We start from the raw sequence: 18919 nt of genomic DNA, 5'->3' as shown, positions 1-18919 counted from the left end.
ACTGGATCAATTTCTTCCCCAACAGAACAGCTTGTGTGTGGTTTATTTACAGGAAGGTTCTCTTTTCTGAAGTATATTGATTACAGCTTCAAAAAGTAATGAAGTACACATACAAGGACATTAAATACAAGTTAATTTAATATAAGGCAATGAAAGAAATCACATCATACAAACAGGTTACACATAAACCCCATAAGTTATCAAAAAAGTATCATATTGTAGCTAGAGTAATTTAAAACCCACCGTACCCCTGATGAAACAACCTTCAAGCTGAATATTATATAAAGTGCATTCTCATTCTGTTTTATTCAATCATCACCAAGGCAAAGTCAATGGAGTTTTCTGAACGTGAGCCTAACAGACCTTTCAGGCACTAAACAAGCCTACACGATATTTACTAGCCTTACAACAAACCTAAGTAGACCAAGGAACCCATATTGAGAGAATCTGTTTACATGGGTTTCCCCGGAATTTGCAAATTAAATATTAAAATGTTAAAAAAAAAAAAATGGCAGCCAGCAGTAGAGTCCATCATCAACACTGTGAATCAGCATTTTTCTCCTACGCTGTAGTTAGTTCTTCCCTCTGAGGAAAAGAGACAAGGAAACGTATAAATAACTTTCAATGTAATATCTTGGATCATGGAATACACAAGACAAAGAGTTTTAAAAAATGTTTAAAGCGTACTGCACATATAACAGCAGGTGAGCAGTGCTTTCAAAAACAGCAGAGATAACACATTAGAATGAACGCAGGCAACAACATGCAGAGGGCGACCTGAGCATGTTGGTAGCTGCATGAAGGATGGAGTGATGCAAGTTACAATTATCGCTAAGTGGAAAAGATGCATGAACTTTAGAAAGAATGACAAAAAAACTTGGCAGAAATAAAAAGCTTAATGGTATTCCAGGGCCATGAGAAGATCTTCAAACAGATAAGATTATGTTTCAATCCACTAACGACACCTAGTGGTCAGTAATTGTAAAACACTCTACTGTTCTTTGTGTTTTAAAAAAGGTATAACAATGGTTGTGGTGTACATTGACCCTGGAACTCAGGGGTTAAAATGTCAAAAGAAAAAGGACCAAAAGAAGCTGAAAAGGTAAGCAACACTATAAAGGCAGGAGCGATGCAGGGGAAACGTCTCGGTTAGAATCACACCTGGCAGTAAAGGCTCCCTGGATGAGTCCAAGACCTGGTGGAGATGAAGTCAGGTCACAATTATATCTTTCCTACTCTTATTTTCCTCTTCCCACAAACAAGGACAAGCATCTTAACACAAACATACACATCAATACAACCTTCTCCCAGATGTTCCTTTTTATTTAGGACCTCAGGGTACAAGTTGTTAGCAGAGTCAATGGATGTATTTACTAAACAAAAAGAGTACAACACATCACCCCAGTACTCAGATCTCTGCACTGGCTACCAGTAGCTTACAGAATCGATTTTAAAATGATATTGCTAACTTATAAAGCATTAAATGGTTTGGGACCCCAATATATGTCTGACATGCTGCTCCGTTACGAGCCCCCCCAGAGCTCCCCCCCCCTGAGCTCTGAGATCATCGGGGGCGGGCTTATTCATTGTTCCCCGGCTCAGAACCAAACACGTTGAAGCTGCTTTCAGGTCTTCACCAACGCTGAGTTCTTTTAAGTCGAGGCTAAAAACACTACTTTTTAGAGCTGCTTACCCAGAAGCCCTTTAACTTGTTTTAGCACCTACCGTATTTACAAAGTCGTGTTTAAACTATTTTCTATCTCATTAATGCATTGTTTTTATGAATCTGTTATTCCATTATGTTTATTTATTGTGTTCCTCTCTTACTATCATGTGTTAATGATCATGTAAAGCACTTTGAATTGCCTCTGCGTCTGAAATGTGCTATATAAATAAACGTACCTTACCTTACTATTACTTCCAGACAGCCTTTGTTTCTGAGACATTTAAGGTCACACTTAGTTATTTGTATGGTTTACAAGCAATAACTGCTACTAATGTTGGACTGAATGTCATAAAAAGGGATCCAAAAACATTAGGAAGGTTTTCAAAACATATCTTTGTTGAAAATAAGCTCAAATATATCAATAAAAAAAGACTCCAAGGTTTATCTGCTTATTTTAGTAAAATAAATAAGCAGGTGCATTTAAGTTACTAGCTGTTGTAATACACGGGGCTCCAACAATTATTCAAGTTAAAGCAGAAAACAAAAAGGTTTCTGTTCTCAGGAATATTGAATAACCTTTGTTTTCTTTAAAGCAAGTTAAACTGTATTTCAGTGTACCACTCTTAATTTCCCTTAAAATGTTATGACATTATAAACATAGTATGTAATGCTGTTTTCTTTAAGGGAGAATGCCTACATTTGTCGTATAATGCCACTGCAGGTTATTACATTATAAATGTGACTTCATGTACACATATACATATATGATACACATATAGATGAGAGTAACACACACCGAAACACCGAAAATTACAGCCCCGCCCACTTTTAGGGGAAAACAACGCTGTCATTTGAATGGCCGCCAATACAAATTCTGAAGTTTTTGCCAATCCGATCGACATTTTTGAAAACCGTGGATTTTTAGATCTTCAAAGAGCCCGATTACGATGGCCATTCAGGCAAACAATTACATTAAATCATTGGAAAATCAACAATCGCTCGATATATGGTTCAATTAAAATCAGTAGGCGAGGCCGTCATTTCGCCAGCTGTTACTCTCACGAGCGAGGCAGAACATAATAGTTTTATCATGCCAAACAGCTTGTGTGTCGTTTATTGCACATCAAACGTTAAAACAAATCCAGAGTTACGTGTTTCTGTACTTCCTCTAAGAAGAAAGGACAGTAAAAGAAGAGCTCTGTGGCTTCAGGCTTGATCGCCATTCAAATGACAGCGTTGATTCCCCCAAAAGTGGGCGAGGCCGTAATTTTCGCCCTGAAGTGACGTAGATGTTACTCTCATCTATGGACATCGATCGCCTACTGCTATATTGAACCATATATCGAGCCCGCTCGTCGATTTCCAATGATTGATGTAATTGTTTGCCTGTCTGGCCGTCGTAATAGCGCTTTTCCTGGTGCTCAAAGCGCTTATACATAATAGTGAGCGTGAGACTGGATGTAACGTCAACACACATGTCAGGTTAAGAACATGTGAATAACAGAAGTCTTTCTATTTCTGTACATTCAGTTCTTCAAAGACAGCACAATATCTAGTAGAGTAGAGTAGGTCAATACACTTCAGGTGGTTGACTCACAGCGATTTCTAAAGCCTGAATGAAATGAATGACAGCAGAGTGATACTGTAGTGTTTGCTCAGGACCTCTGGCTGCAGAGAGCTGATTGATGATGACACATCCTAAAGCCTCGTGATCAAAAACTGAAATCACACTTTACATTCAAAACTGCTGATTATATTTCACTTTCTCCTAACATTAAACATATCTCTCTTTCGGCTGCAGATCATGCATTCAAAAAAGATTTAAACGTAGTTCACATAATCTTCAACATTAAGATATGAAGCAGGAAAGTAAAAGGGAAAACGGCCCAGAGTAATTTCCCTTGATGCAGTTTTGACTTTCTCTTTACAGAGCCTCATCTGCTCCGGTGAGACTGACTACCTCTCAGTTTGCCCTGCATGACAACACAGTTGCTGTGTCAACTGGAAGTAACGCAGGTTATGTAACTGGCATTGTAAGGGTGCGCTTTTCACGTTAGAGTTTTACTCGCTAGTACACCCTGTACTTTGAGGGTTTGTGACTCTGCAGACCGTTTACATGCAGAAAAAGCTACATAACACAAGGGGACGGATAATAACCGGAAAAGCATGACATGGGATCTTTAAACCAAGAAAAACCTGACCTGCAGGAAGTCTGCAAAAATGAAGCAGCAAACTCTCGGGCTGGCCTGGGAAACTGGTTAGATGCTTTTCTTTCATCTGTTGTGCATTAGCAGCAAGTTAACAGAGCGCCACAGTGACGCGTCGTAAAACCCGGAAGTAAGTTAGCATTTGACCACTTCCGGTTCCTTCGACAAAAACCAATGCAATTTCACCATAGGATTTTGGAAAACAGCTCGAAATAAGGTCTGTGGTTGACACAAATTGAAGAGACAGATCAGTTAATTTTCAGCCGGATAATATCCACATGTCTACCCATACTTGCCAACCTTGAGACCTCAGAAATCGGGAGCATTTCAAAACCGGGGGGGCGGATGCTAGTGGATCGCAGGAGCTGCTAGATTAACATTAACATGCTTATTGTAGTGGTAAGTGCACTGCCTTGCGGCCTGTAGCACCATCTTTGATGGAGCATATGTGGGCTGGACCTGTATTTTACAGGAGAGGAGTGAGCAGGGGGTCGAGTTGTCGATTCTTGTTCAGTTTTTCTGTGACTATCTGCCTCACCCTCTCAGACTTTCAGTTGCGCGCGCTGCTAAAGAGACGCGCTACCATGGAAACCAAACAATGGTGTTGCTGTATTAAAGTCCGAGTGGAAACAGTCGTGAGTAAATCTGATTTGGTCAGAAATCGGGAGAAATGCGGGAGAAATATGACCCCGGGAGGAAATCGGGAGGGGGCAGTGAAATCGGGAGTCTCCCGCAAAAATCGGGAGGGTTGGCAAGTATGTGTCTACCCTACTTTTATAATTTTCTAATAAATCTAATCGATAGATTTATGATTAGAAAATTATCCGGAAGGAGTTTACTTCCGGGTTTTAGGACTGTGGCACTGTGGCACTCTATTAGCACATATTTATAACATCCTCCTAGTGACCAGCCTGGCTGGGTACTTAACGTTGAGGGAAGTTCTTCAGAAACACACTGAAAGATTTTTAAAAGAAGGGAGGTTCCAACAGGAAGTTCCACTCCTGTGCCAACACTGTGAAGAATCCCTTTGAACTCTCTGTCTCACCTCATAGGAGGTCCCTGCCCAGAACTGCCTCATCTCTCCCCGGCAGGCAGCCACCACGGCGCAGGTGATCAGGGTGACGGGCACCAGGTAGAGTAAGGCGGGCTGTCCCATCCCAGACAGCAGCATCACTGCAAACGTCAGGATCATTCCCAGAAAGTAGGCTGCAAGGAATCAGAGACGGACAACAAAGAAGTAGAGAGAAAAGGTTAACCTAAGACTTGCACCACACAGAAACATCAGATTTTGAATCCAGTGAAAACTTAAAAGTGTATGAATGAATTGCTTAAAATGAGGCGAAAAGACCAGAGACACCTAGTGGAAAGATATCAGCATTTCATAATATAGCAAAGGTATTGAGAACACTAGAAACGCATTTATAATACCGTAAGATCTTTCCTCACTAATGAAAAAGGAAGTGTTAGTGTGTTCAGTGGAGCAACAAAAAGCAGTAAAGCTAAGATGGATATAGGAAATATATAGAAAAAACATGAAATGTACAGTATTTGATAGTCTGACGGTGACATACTGCTCACTTTCCCTTACTTTATCAGCAATACTGTAAACCCTGCACTTATTAAGGGCTGTAATCCAACAGCACTTAATGTATGAGATGCATAATCAACTTGAACACATTTCAATTATTTTAACAGCCTATGCATTACAGATGAGCTGAGGTGTACCTATGCAGCAGCTGACGAAGTAGACCTTCCTTCTGCTGTTGATCCACACATCAAATCTGCTGCAGTAGGCCACCAGGAGACCTGTTGGACCAATCAGGATGCAGAGGTTGAGAGATGCAGCACACTCAAACATTCTTGCCATTATCATTTCATTTCTTAGCACAAAATCACTGCTGCAGTTTGTTGGTGTCGGTACCTTTAAAGCTCAAATAAAGAAACACATAGCACTCCTTTTAAACCAGAAAGTGACTTCAAACACACGGTTCATTTAATGGAATTCTTCACTATATTCATATTTGAAACTAAATATATACAGAATTTTGCATTTCTGCCTTTATTGGACATTACTCTATGGATCTTGTGTTTTGATGTTTGTTACATTACATTGCATTTAGCTGACGCTTTTATCCAAAGCGACTTACAATAAGTGCGTTCGACCAGGAAGATACAACCTTGAAGAAAACAGAATCATATAAGTACATCAGGTTTCATAGAGCTAAAACATTTCAAGTGCTACTCAACTGGCTTTAGGTAAGCCAGTCCTTTATTAGTGTAGGAGATTTCCTTAGTTTATATTATTGTATCTTTTTAGAGTACATAGCCTGAGATTCTGTGGTGTATATTATTTATTATTGAATTTGAGTGCGTTACTCCTGCAGGTCGAGGTGCTGCAGCCTTCTGGTGTGGCTGACTGAAGCAAACCGTTTTTAGACCTTGCTGGTTGGGAGCGTCACAGCTTGGTTCTTGTTCCTTTAACATTGAAGTATCAGTTTATATGACAAATAGTTTGTTTAAAAACGTTTATTTATTTTTGCCTTTCTTGGAATAAACTATCTTACTTTTCAATCGCATCTGGACATTTCTATATTTTTCCTCTCAAACTACAAGCGTCTATTCCTCGGTCAGCCCCACGAGTGAATCACAAAAAACAGATGGATATCGTGGTCACTACAATTAGTATATAAGTGCTTTGTTAGTCATTTTATTGCTCGAAGTGGAGTCGAAAGAGATGAGTTTTCAGTCTGCGCCGGAAGATGTGCAAGCTTTCTGCTGTCCTTATGTCCTCAGCTCATTCCACCATCTTGGAGCCAGGATAGCAAACCCACGTGTTTGGAAAACATACATATGGACAGGTATCATTAGGATACTGACAGTTTGTGAAATGGACAGTGAAGTTATTGTGTTTGCATGAACCGAAAACATGTTAAAAGAATCTGAATAATAACTCCACAAACATGAAGAACAGAAGATTAACTCAATAAATAAGCTTTATATTTCTCTCCGAGTTCAAACACTGAAAACCACCAGCCACTGCTGTGTGTAGGGTTGCAACAAACGACTCATTTGATAATCGATTAATGAAACGATTAATCGATTTGAAAAAAAAACTTCACAGACATGTTTTATATAGGTATGGCCCTACAATATATTATTCAAATATAGCATGATAGGTCCACTTTAAATGTCTCCAGTACCGATAAAAAGCCGATAACGTTGGAGCTTAACTGCGCATAAAACACACGTGATGACGTCACCAACGAATCGACGACTGAATTAGTTGGCAACTAATTTGGTCGATTTTAATCGATTAAGTTGAATACTTGTTGCACCCCTAGCTGTGTATCAGGCACAGTTTCAACAGTGACGATGACACTTTAACCTGACCTGGAACAATGATGTCTCCGTAACCCAGGATGGAGAACTGCATCATACACAGGTTCTGCGCCCAGGCGGAGAACCGTGGAACGCGCATCACCACCGGGAGCTGAGAAAGCAAAAGAAATGTTGTGTTAGAAATGACAAATGTGACAGTAGAATTATTGTGTTGCATGCATCCAAATACAAAGAGCTGTACATTGTGTTATACTTCTTAAACCCAATTCTCCACTCTACATATATTACTAAAAGCTGATATTTTAGTCTACAGTATATTGCTTTAATATTTTCTTACTTCCATCTGTTTGCCATCTCAGGTACACCTTGGCTATTTACATTACATGTTACTTGTTAGACGGCTATCGCAATTTGACTGAATATATTTGGTCTATCTTTCGGTTCACATAATAAGATACCAAGAGATTTCAGGTAAGTAAACAATGGTTATATGAACTGTTTGAATGGCAGTCACAAATGCTCACAAACATACTATCTAAAGGTTCACAGAATACCCTGATGAAAACTATTTTTGCTCTGGGCACACAGATGTTTACTTCTGTAGTAATATCCCAGAGGAAACCTAAAATCCACCATCATAAGCTGTGTTTCATGAGGAATCCTGGGAGAAGCACTGCTTCAGTTATCCAGCAATGGCTTACAATTCCTTTACCGAAACCTCCTGGTACCTCTAACTGAAGAAAAACACTTAAATAATTCATGCTAAATCAGTGTTTTACCCAAATGGAATACAAATGAAGACTCTTATTTTAAACCCCCAATACAAAAAACTGCTAATAAACTGATTATGCTTGAGCAGTGTTGAGAATGCAACTTGAGAACTCTACGTGTGTTTTTCTCTCCCTTGCTTCACATTTTACTCTTGTAAAAAGGGTTAAGTAAAACGCGTATATAGTACTTTGTTTTCAAAAGGAGGCAGGTAATAGGCAACGGTGGTTTATAATTAAAAACATAAAAGGGCAGGGTGGGCAGTAGGGATGGAGAAAATAAATCAATACAGCATCGTTTGTTTGTCTCGTAACATTGTAGCAACAGAAAAGCGCCATGTGCTGATCTTTTATTGAGTCATTTGTCAAAAGTTTAGTATCAAATCGAATTTCAAAGTACACTTCTACAACCCCAATCCCTTCCCACCCACCTCATGGTGTGGCTTTAAGAGAAGAAGTGGGTGGTGAACAAATCAAGCCTTACTTTCTCAGAGGGAGCCTGGGGTTCAGCCGGGACCTCCACCATGTTACCTTGCGTCTACGACAGAGCCCACCCAACCCCAACACACAGTTAGTCAATCAGTCTGTCGGGCGCTCAGGGCGTGGACAACAAGCAGAGCAAAGCACGACGGGTGTTAATGAAGCCACGACAGAGTGAAGCGGAGTTCCACCAAACGTAGCTTTGAGCTTGTTGTCCGCGACTTGAAAAAATGTTTTACTCTATAATTATTAACTCAGTCTCCGAATAAAATAAACAATCTTGGCTATCGGCACTGAAAAAGCGATCCCAGGACAGTAAGAAGTGCCTGTTTTCAGTAATGTTCCTCAAATCTAAAGCATTCATATATTTCTGTCATGATTCTAGATATTTACAACAACAACAAAACAGGCTGTGCATTCATTTTTGTTTTTAAAACCACTCATCAGTCATGACAAAAGTGAAAGGAATTCATGTGGAATTAGATATTTGTGCATTTGGTGGAGTTCCCCAACAGGCTCACCTTCTCTCCCGATGCATCCGGGCCCAGAGCCACCTGCACCATGATGCTCACTCCATTCTGTTGATAGAGGAAGCCAAACATTCATATCATCTTACTCTTTAGTACACATACTTGTCAGGGATGTTTCTTTAGCGATTTATAGGCGACATTGGGCATGAATGTTTCAAAGGTGCACCATATTTAAAGTTGATAGCTGGCGTACGTTGTGGGTGCGCACTGTGATATAAATCACAATGTTTCTGTGTTTTGTCTGTATGTAACCTTTTGGCTTGAATGCTATGGTAAGTTTTTTGAAGGAGGCCCAAGGGATGCTTAAACATCTCTTATTCAATGATATTAGGTATTTTTATTTATGTAGTTGTCTGTACAGTTCGTATGGTTATCTGTTTTCTTCTTTACTTGCTTGTAAAGCGCTATATAAATGTAATGTATTATTATTATTACAAAGCATCACTCTTTTCAATACAAATGTGGATTTGTGTATCAGTGAAGTATGTTAACTAGATGCCAACACCATTTGAGGCAACAAGGGGTTGAACTAAGAACACATTTGAAGTTGTTTTCAAAAATGCTCCACCTCCGAGGGAAAACAAACAAACAAACAAACAAACACACACAACCAAAAAGACGCTCATACCTTTGTGAAGAAAGGAGTGATGAAGACGAAGAACACGTCATACAAAAGCAGGAGGCTCAGCAGAATCACACAGATCTGAGCCATGATGGGAACAAATGCAGATTAATTATAGACAAAATACTCACAATGCTTCTTCATGAATGTCAGTGACGGTACATATATAAAAGTCTGTGATATTGATGCAAAGAGAAGATTGTCTTAAATAACTGCGGGGGGTTATACATATACACATATATAAAACACAGAATAAAAAAGAGCCCGAGAATCAAATCAAATGATGAAAGAACAGAACCGAAGGTAGGAGGCACCTTGAAGTTGGACAGGGAAATGGTCTTCATGAAGTTGAGGCAGAAAGCAACGCCAAGGAGGTCCTGCAAGATCCAGATCCATCTACAAAGAGACAACAAGGGTTATAGCTTTTGTTACCTTGCATTTTACAAAAAAAGTGAATGCATCAAGTTACATGTTGTTTGAAACAAAATAAAAAGTGCGAAGAATTCTTCCAGACATAGCTTAGAGCAAGACGGATGATTACAAAAGTATTTTCAGCCTTATGTTTGATAGGAGACTTTGGCTTCGTCCCTCCTGTTGACTTTCAGATTCAAAATAAGATCATAAAAGAAACACAAATGGTAGGCTGGAAATGTTATCTGCTATTCTGGGAACACTGACCCACCACTAAATATAATGAGCTGCAATTACCCTGCCAACGTAATTACCACATTGAACTTCATCAACAGTGGCGTTATTATAATTTAAGCCAATTAATTTTATATTTGGAAAATGCTTCCTGAAACTATAGTCATAATTCATGTCTCTTAGAACATTTACTCTGTATCCTCAAATACTTATGAAGGTTTACAATAAAACATATTTTGATTCAACATTTTGACTTATTGTAAGTCGCTTTGGACAAAAGCGTCAGCTAAATGTAATGTAATGTAACATGCTTTCCAATACAGTATTAAATTATATATAATGTAGTATGTCAAAATGCTACCATAAAACATTACGTTCTTCATACCATGGTGATAGAAATGAAAAACAGCACAATCACTTTCTGTTATAAACAAATAACATTGACTTGGTTGATGCAATATTAAAAGGAGAGCTGCTGCATTGTGGGAGTTTACCAGACTATTTTACCCATGGATGTATAATAAGACCTGGATACAGCGTGGGAAGCGGGGCCTCGTTCATTCCTATGAGAGTTGCTCATTGGCGCATGAAGACAAAATGGCCAAACTTTTGAGAGAGCGAAACGTCACGAAAGTAATCATATAATCCGTTCTTATTGTGCATCCATGGGTAAAGGTAAAACTCATGTAATACTGGACACGTCACATGAACGTGCCGGGCGGCACGGTCCCGTGGGTTAGATCCGCGTTCATAATGCAGAGGAAAATAACTCTCAGAATAACGTTATTATCAGGGGTGCACATAACTTGTTTGCCCTGGTTCTCAAAGGAGCACCTGGAGATGTTGCTTGGTGCTCATCCTTAAATTGAAATAAATAAACCGGTCTTTATTTGTCAGACACACGGCACAGAACACACAGAGGTGAACACAGAACACACAGAGGTGAACACAGAACACACATGCAGAGGTGAACACAGAACACACAGAGGTGAACACAGAACACACATGCAGAGGTGAACACAAGACAACATTAGCACGACCAGTAATCCTACAAGCTGTCATCACTACCCTCCTGACTGTTCTCCTCACTGTCTTCCTCTCTGTCAGACATGGTAGCTGATGATGTAGGCCTACTACTTTCTCTCTGGTTGAGTCTGCGATTAGCTGCTTGCATCCACAAGTCAACAGCTGGGTTTGGGTCGAAAGTCCAGTTTTAAAAGGATATGTTTGGTTACTGTCCTATAGTATACATTGGAATGATTTCAAACCTGTTTATCCCAATAATTATAAAGGAGTGCCTTGAAAATATGTGTTTACATAAATTGTGACCAAACCGTTTGAACTTAGACTAAAGTGAACTATCTAAACACTCAAGAGTCCTTACCTCACTGAGCTGTAGTTATCAGCCTCTCAGTCTGACTGGAGAGGACTCTCCCTCCACATCATTGTAGAAACATCTTCTTCTTCCGTTAGAGCAGCTAGCACCAGATGCTAATAACAACAGCGCCCTCCCTTTCTCCGTCCCTTTCTCCCTCCCTCACTCCCACGCTCACTCGCATTTTGGCTGTGAGCTGCGGGCGCCAGATAAGCCAACATCCCCCATTTTCATCACTTACAGCGCCCATCGTACAGGGCAAATGAAAAGTGTAACCGGGGTGAAAAGGGTGTTACATTTACTTAATTATGAATGTTGTTACATCAAGGCCGAAAATTAGGATGAGCCCCAACGGTCAAAACAATGTTTTTCCCTCCCAGAACTACCAGCGCAGCGCCTCCACAGATCTGGCGCTCTAGGCGAACATCTATAACGCCAGTGCCACGGGCCGGCCCTGAGTTCATATGCAACTCGCAAATATCTTTCTCTCTCTCTCTCTCTTCTCTCTTCTCCCTTCTCTCTCCCTCTCTCTCTCAATGTTGGTACGCAAATGCGCCTTTTTTCAAATGACCCGGTGCTCTTTTTTTGGCCGAGGTGCGCATGCGCACCTGCGCACCAGTTATGTGCAGCCCTGGTTATTAGCACATTTTACAACTTCAGGACCGAATTTTTTTAATAAGGGCTATACAAATGTTCATACTGGGTAGTTTATTTAGTTTAAAAAAAAGTATCCAACGATTTACAGACGTCTCTTTCCCAATGTAAATCAATGGGAAAAAGTATTTCCGGGCCCGGCGACTGATACGGAAGTGTAGTACCGCCGTTTGGCCACAACGAATATTTTCTTCAGAGACCGGCGCACTTCCTGGGGGCTTGATTTTAACCAACAAGCATTTCCTTCTTCACCACCGAAACTGCTGCGGTGATAGTGAAACAGACGAAACATGTGATGGTTGTGTGTCCCTGTCACAGTACCTGTCCTCATTCCTGTAGACCCCCCAGACCACAGCGATGGTAATGCACACAGCAGCCAGTATGATGGATCTCACTGAGAAGTTGTGATTTCGGATGGAAAAGCTAGAAAAAGACACAGAGAGTTAGGATAAATAGACTTTCAGCAGTTGAGGCTCCTCTGCAATTCAGAGACAAGTTAACACACACATCAGTTTCACATCCTCCCACTGTCACCACAATGTCTGATTTCATTCTATTTACAACAACGAAAAGGAAGCAGGATAACAAGCTGCTCTGTCTATTTATCGATCACCTTTGCTCCATTTCAGTACTAAGGATTCAGCTCAAACAACAAGCAGTGTTGTTTATTGTTTTCATACAACAGTCTGGTGACATTCACATGCATCACGGCCAACCATGTTGTTGTTCTATATATAAGTTCTAGAAGAAGGAGGTCAATGTCCGGAAGTGGCTCAGTCAGTAGGGGCTTGGACTGGGAGCTGTAGGGTCACAGTTCATGTCCCCGAACAGACCTAAATATGGAGTGTGGACTGCTACTTGGAGAAGTCCCAGTTCACCTCCTGCCCTGCCGTGGTGCCCTTGAGCAAGGCACCGGACACCCCCCTTCCCCCCTCACTCACCATTGCTCCCCGGGCGCTGTACAATAGCTGCCCACTGCTCCTAGTACTAGACTCCTGGTATTAGGATGGGTTAAATGCAGAGAACACATTTCACTGTGTGTGTGTGCTCTGCATGTGTGACCATTACAGAGGGTTTCACATGGATGTATAATAAGAACTGGATACAGCGTGGGAGGCGGGGTCTCGTTCTTTCCTATGAGAGCTGCTCATTGGCGCATGAGGACAAAATGGCCCAACTTTTGAGAGAGCGAATCGTCACAGATTACCCATCATGCCTGGCTGTCAGAGCAGAAGAACCCGTATGTGCGCTCATAGAGCATGCACAGTTAAGTTGCCCCTTAAGACCCGCCCCTCGAGCTCCCACTGTCAGATGCGCGTTCATAATGCCGAGGAAAATAACTCACAGAATAACGTTATTAGCACATTTTACAAATTGAGGACCGAATGTTTTTAATAAGGGCTATACAAATGTTCATACTGGGTAGTTTACTTGGTTTGAAAATAATTATCCAACGATTTACAGATGTCTCTTTCCCAATGTTAGTCAATGGGAAAAAGTATTTCCGGGCCCAGGGACATCACGGACTTGCAGTACTGCCGTTTGGACACAACGAATATTTTCCTCAGAGTCCGGCGTACTTCCTGGGGGTCCATCAGAGTATGTGAACTATTAGTTGTGGTGTGTGTTTTTCTGTGTATGATTGCAAATGCTGTTTTTTTTTGTTTTTTTTAATGGAAAGAGTGATGATCATACCTCCCAGTGCCACAACCAACTAAATCCAACACTGCGTCGAAACAGCTGAAGAGGGCAGAGGCAGACACCAGGCAGAAAATGACGATGATGACGTAAACTGGGGAAAAAGGAAACACACATCACGTAAACTCCAGATATTATTACTCCCACAGAGCACAAAAAGAGATGTTCTTTTCCCCCTGCCACTCACCAAGCACGCTGTAGAAGAAGTATATGAGCACCAGCATCCCACACATCAAGGCGACAAAGAAGACCACTTTGAGAGGAGAGTAGAGGAAAAGCTCTCCGCTGTCTGCCTTGCTCTCTCCCCCTCCTCCTGACACACCGTTCAGCCGGTCTCTGTCACACACAGGAAAGAAAACATTTGGTTTTTGTTTAAAAAACTAGTACTACAAGGTCAAATCCAATACACAGGGGGTCGAACATAAAAATGTTGCAATCAGATATGATAGCTCTACTTTAAGAAAGCATGTGCAGGGGGGTCATTAGTGTAACCTGAGGGTCTCGGCGAGTCGGCGTGTTAATAGGTTGCTGGCTGTCTGTCTTTCTCTGCAGTTGTCTTTCCTTTCCTGCTACAGGTGGTTTATTATGCTGCTTTATTCTTATGCCTTGTTTTGCACTTTACAACACCTACACTCACACATACATCACTCATGAACATTGACACCACTGATTAGACTGACATCAATACTCCATTTATTGAGAATCCTTTATTGGCACTTTAATTTAGATGAATAACATTGTTTTTTGTTAAGAGTATGTGCTGTTAGTGCTGGCCTAAGAGCAGTCTTATAACACCACATAGTAACAATTTAGCAATGATGTAATCCTCCAAAATGTGTTGTAGTTTGATTTAATAAAATAGATACTGCTCTGTATCTGTCTTACCTCTCACATGTCCCGCTCCAGTATCCACCCAAGGCGATCGTGACGATGGCAATGATTAGCATGACCGCAATGCTTGCATCGATCTTTGAGTTTGGAGGAGCATAAAGCTTCGCCTGCATCACATCACCAAACACCTGAAAAAAAACAAATCACCACACACACAAAGAGTAAACGTTTAAAGGGAAACTGTGCATCCAACTCGACCTTCTGTATCAACTGACCCTTTTTAAAAAGGGGTGGTAACATGACCAGATTCAATGGCAGCGGAAAATAAAGGCTTTCTCACCCGCTGTGCTTCGAGGAAGTCCCTGTACCTCATGAGAGCCAGTGGAATATGGACCTTTGCATACTCAGAGTCATTGGCTGTTGGAGTGGTCTGTAAAGGGAGAAGCATTACCATGTGTGGGGGAAACTTCTGAAGCAATTTGAAGCAGGACTCAGAGAGACACGAGGAGAGCTGGAGCTTTGATGGCAAACACTGACGGCTTATTCGGAGCTTCGGCCGAACAATTCACAAGACATGTCACGAGCCACGAGTTGACCACACGGTTGAGATGCCAAATCAATTCTGAGGGTTCTCCTCTCTGGTAGGAGGTTTTAACTAGTTTGCTAAGGGGAATCAACATTCTTCAATAGAGAAACTAAACAGCTGAAGACACTGAATCTCTTTAGTTGTCGCCGGTTGTAATTTACATAAATATACATATGTAAATATATAATATATATTAAATAATGTATTATTACATTGTTGGCCCCACATTGGATTATTATCAGAACTGGTAATATCTTCCTAAATACCTACGTCTGAAAGCAGAAGTCTAGGGCAAATAATTGAAAGTAAATATTCAACAATTACACCAATTGTATTGTAATAATAATAATAATATATTAATTTTATATAGCGCTTTTCTGGACCCAAAGACGCTTTTTTTTTTTTTTTTTTTATAAAAATTGTATATTATATTCTTTGCAAGCTCTTGCGGGCCACATAAAATTAGGTCACGGGCCGGATTTGGCCCCTGGGCCTTGAGTTTGACACCCCTGGCTTAGAGGATTTTACACCTCGGGTCATCAAAACCCCCGAGAAGGATGTGTTCCAGGTGTCCCACAACAATAAACCATCTCTGACCGAGAGTTGCCCGGTCATAAAATGGTAACAACAACAAAATGCTAGGGCAGCCCTTCCTTAAGGTTGGGCATCTGCGTCAACATGCAGGACAAATGATTCCCTGACACCATGAACAAACTAAATGCCCTTGGTAGAATTTCTTAATTTGCCTTTGTTGAGTCATTTTATGCATGGTATGTTGTCGACACGAATGTAATAGATGACAGTAAATCAATGAGAGCGCTGCAATCTGCATTTTTATGAAAAGATGGCAGACTATGCTGTTTTCCTCTGCTTTATATATTTTAAAATACATATATTTAGGATTTGGACTGACAGCCCAAGACTTTTAGATATCTCCTTGGGTTTAAAAAAAGAAAAAAGGGATGGACATAATTTTTTAGACCAAATATTAAGCTAGAAAAAAATCTGCAGATAAAATATTTTATAATAACTGTTACTTGCAGCCATACATGAGGACTGGAGATATAGATAATGTGTATTTTAATGTTAGATAAATCACCGATACCCAGAAGGTAAACATTGTCACATGCCTGGGCCACTGTAGCACCGCACTTCTGTATCTCTGAATGAGCTTGTTCTGTATTTTCCATAATTTAAGCTGGAAATCCCCACATTCCTCCCACTGTTGTGTCACTTCCTTATTTCAGAATCAGTTCTGCATTAATCTTACATGTTACATTAGTATTTGATTCACATAGTTGAATAAAAACCTGAAATCTATTTAATAAATACAGATTGGTGTAACTCTAATTGACCTACCAATGCTTTGTTGCTGGCGATGAGTAGAGCTGTAGCGTTGAGGCTCTGAGCAACCCGAGCTTTCTGGCTGAAGTCACAGTCTCCCCTCATGACCACCACCGCTTTGCCATTTACCAAATCTGGATTGACCCCAGAGGTGTTACACAGCACGGTGGAGGTCAAATTCACCAGTGGATACTGCAACTGGCAAAGTGAAGATACAAAGTGATTTAAAATTGTGAAGTCCCATTTTCACTTTGGAAAGACAATTATGTATGTTACTGTAAAAACAACACAGTTATTTCCTTTAAGGTTAAAATGCAAAACTATTTTTGAAAACTTACGGCAGCATCAAGGGTTTCTGACAGGGGTGTCCAGGAATGATTGTGGACGATGCAGTAATCCCTCTCTGTATTTCCATTTGAGATGCGCAAGATGGCCTCTTGGCAGTTTATCTGTTGGGCAAGAAATGTCTTATTGTTATTTAGGATTCATTTTGGGATCAGGACATGTTTTGAGTGGTGATCAATCAAAATGATTAAAATCAAATCACAAGATAACATAAGATATGATAACAGTTACTTCCGTAAACTCAGTAACCTATCTTTAAAACAGTTTCTCTGTAGCCATATCGATTGAGTTCTCCTGTATGGGGCCCTCTGTTTTGTGTTGTTTTTCCATATGGCTTTGTTCATCAATAAGAGTACACTAGAAGATCATTCATTTAACCACAAGCTCATTGGTATTCTTACCCCTAACCTAACCGATTGTGTTACATCAACACTAATCCATAAAGCATTTACAATCACACATGACCCGGATCATCCAATCTTGCAGCACTTTACGACCTTCCTTCTGGTGACAGGTACAGAAACTCATTGTGCGGAAAGACAAGTTTCAGCAGGAGCTTTACTGTCCTTAATGCATTGAAGCGTTGAATAAATAACCTCTTAAATTACATGGCATAAAGTATAGTGAATGAAGTGTTAACACTACCTCCCAGGATACATTTGACCTTTATTTAAAAGCTACTGTGTTAATGTGTTTTTGTCCCTTTAATCTATTCGTAAATTAAAGAATATTCAAATATATTCTGTATATTTTATAGTGTGTATATTATCCTCTTCTGAAGATATGTCTTTTATACTGTAAACATGTATATATTTGCTTTTATTGTTTCTTTTTTTTTTGGATTTTTAAGAAATGTTGTAATTCTTCTTCTTCGACTGTCAAACATGCTGCTGTGGCAAAACAACTTCCCAACTTGGGATAAGTACATATCTAATCTATCATTTCTGAAATAAATGGCCATGTTGGTGACCTGGCAGTGGACGTCGTGTAAAGACCTTTTGCCAAGCCTAAAGTTAAACGTCAGTGTTAATTATATAAGTAATATTGTATCACTCAACATGTCACATAAGTGAAATTCAAAAACTGTAGGTGTCTGGCTTGGACTGGTCTAGCTGAGGCTAACTGAGCTAACGCTAGCTCGTCGACAGCAGTCAGTTTTCCCTTTTGTTTCCCCGGCCCGGACATCACGGTAACATAGTAATACAAATGTATTGACTACATATTAACAATATACTTTAACATTATAGAGTCAAAAGAGTCACTGTTTTGGGTTTTTTCGACGTTAAATCCTGCTTTAAGGCCTGTCAGTTAGTTAGCTTAAGCGCTGTTTCTGTTATTAAAATCCATTCACTTTACCTGCGATGCCAAGAAAATGACCGAGAAAAGGACGATTTTGACAGCTCTGTCCATGTTGGTAACATTCGTTAAGTTACGGAGTCCGGCAACATCCACATTAATTGTCTTCTATACCGCACCGACACTGTTTTTTGTCCGCTAAGTTACTAGTATCTTCATTGCGTTTTGTTTAGCTGTGTCTGCTGGGCACTTCCTGAATTGTCTTGTGACACACGGGCACAGTGACCCACTGGTTTCTGTTTCACCTCACAGCGTCGCAGTAAATTACTTAAAATAATAAAGAAGTAAAAGAAGCAAATATAACATAATGCTGGAAAACTGTAAAATATAGCATTTTAAATAAAAGACCTGCATTCATAGTAAAACGTGTCAAGTATTATCACGAATATCTACTTGAGAAACATAATGATTGAGCAGTAAAATGTTTTTCTAACACACTTGGTGTAAAGTAACTAAGTACATTTTACTCCAGTA

The 18919-nt window shown here is 40.2% G+C and overlaps 1 protein-coding gene across 3 annotated transcripts; it reads right to left on the bottom strand.

Annotated features, from left to right (window-relative positions):
- Positions 1 to 116: 116 nt before the first annotated feature.
- Positions 117 to 18704, bottom strand: zgc:123258 (uncharacterized protein LOC641502 homolog). Of its 3 annotated transcripts, XM_034235539.1 has the most exons (17): positions 18446 to 18704; positions 17083 to 17193; positions 16760 to 16942; positions 15155 to 15244; positions 14869 to 15002; positions 14171 to 14319; positions 13981 to 14077; positions 12607 to 12708; positions 9926 to 10007; positions 9618 to 9692; positions 8981 to 9037; positions 8464 to 8517; positions 7264 to 7363; positions 5599 to 5679; positions 4919 to 5079; positions 1162 to 1195; positions 117 to 585 (listed from the first exon to the last, which is right to left on the bottom strand). In XM_034235539.1, the coding sequence occupies exons 1-17, from the start codon at positions 18497 to 18499 to the stop codon at positions 548 to 550; spliced, it is 1602 nt and encodes a 533-aa protein (XP_034091430.1). In that variant the 5' UTR covers positions 18500 to 18704; the 3' UTR covers positions 117 to 547. The 3 variants fall into 3 exon arrangements, with proteins under 3 accessions (XP_034091430.1, XP_034091431.1, XP_034091432.1); XM_034235540.1 differs by lacking the exon at positions 1162 to 1195; XM_034235541.1 differs by lacking the exon at positions 8464 to 8517.
- Between the last annotated feature and the right edge of the window lie 215 nt (positions 18705 to 18919).

Source organism: Gymnodraco acuticeps, unplaced genomic scaffold (assembly GCF_902827175.1).
Source record: "Gymnodraco acuticeps unplaced genomic scaffold, fGymAcu1.1, whole genome shotgun sequence".
Classification (NCBI taxonomy): Eukaryota; Metazoa; Chordata; class Actinopteri; order Perciformes; family Bathydraconidae; genus Gymnodraco; species Gymnodraco acuticeps.
The sequence above is the reverse complement of the archived record's forward strand: the minus strand, read 5'-3'. Positions and strand labels throughout refer to the sequence as shown.

Coding starts and splice junctions, on each gene's coding strand:
- zgc:123258 (XM_034235539.1), bottom strand. CDS start 18,499: ATGGACAGAGCTGTCAAAATCGTCCTTTTCTCGGTCATTTTCTTGGCA. Junction 17,194..18,445: donor TCATTTTCTTGGCATCGCAG/GTAAAGTGAATG, acceptor CTTGCCCAACAG/ATAAACTGCCAAGAGGCCAT. Junction 586..1,161: donor CAGGGAGCCTTTACTGCCAG/GTGTGATTCTAA, acceptor TCTTTTCCTCAG/AGGGAAGAACTAACTACAGC.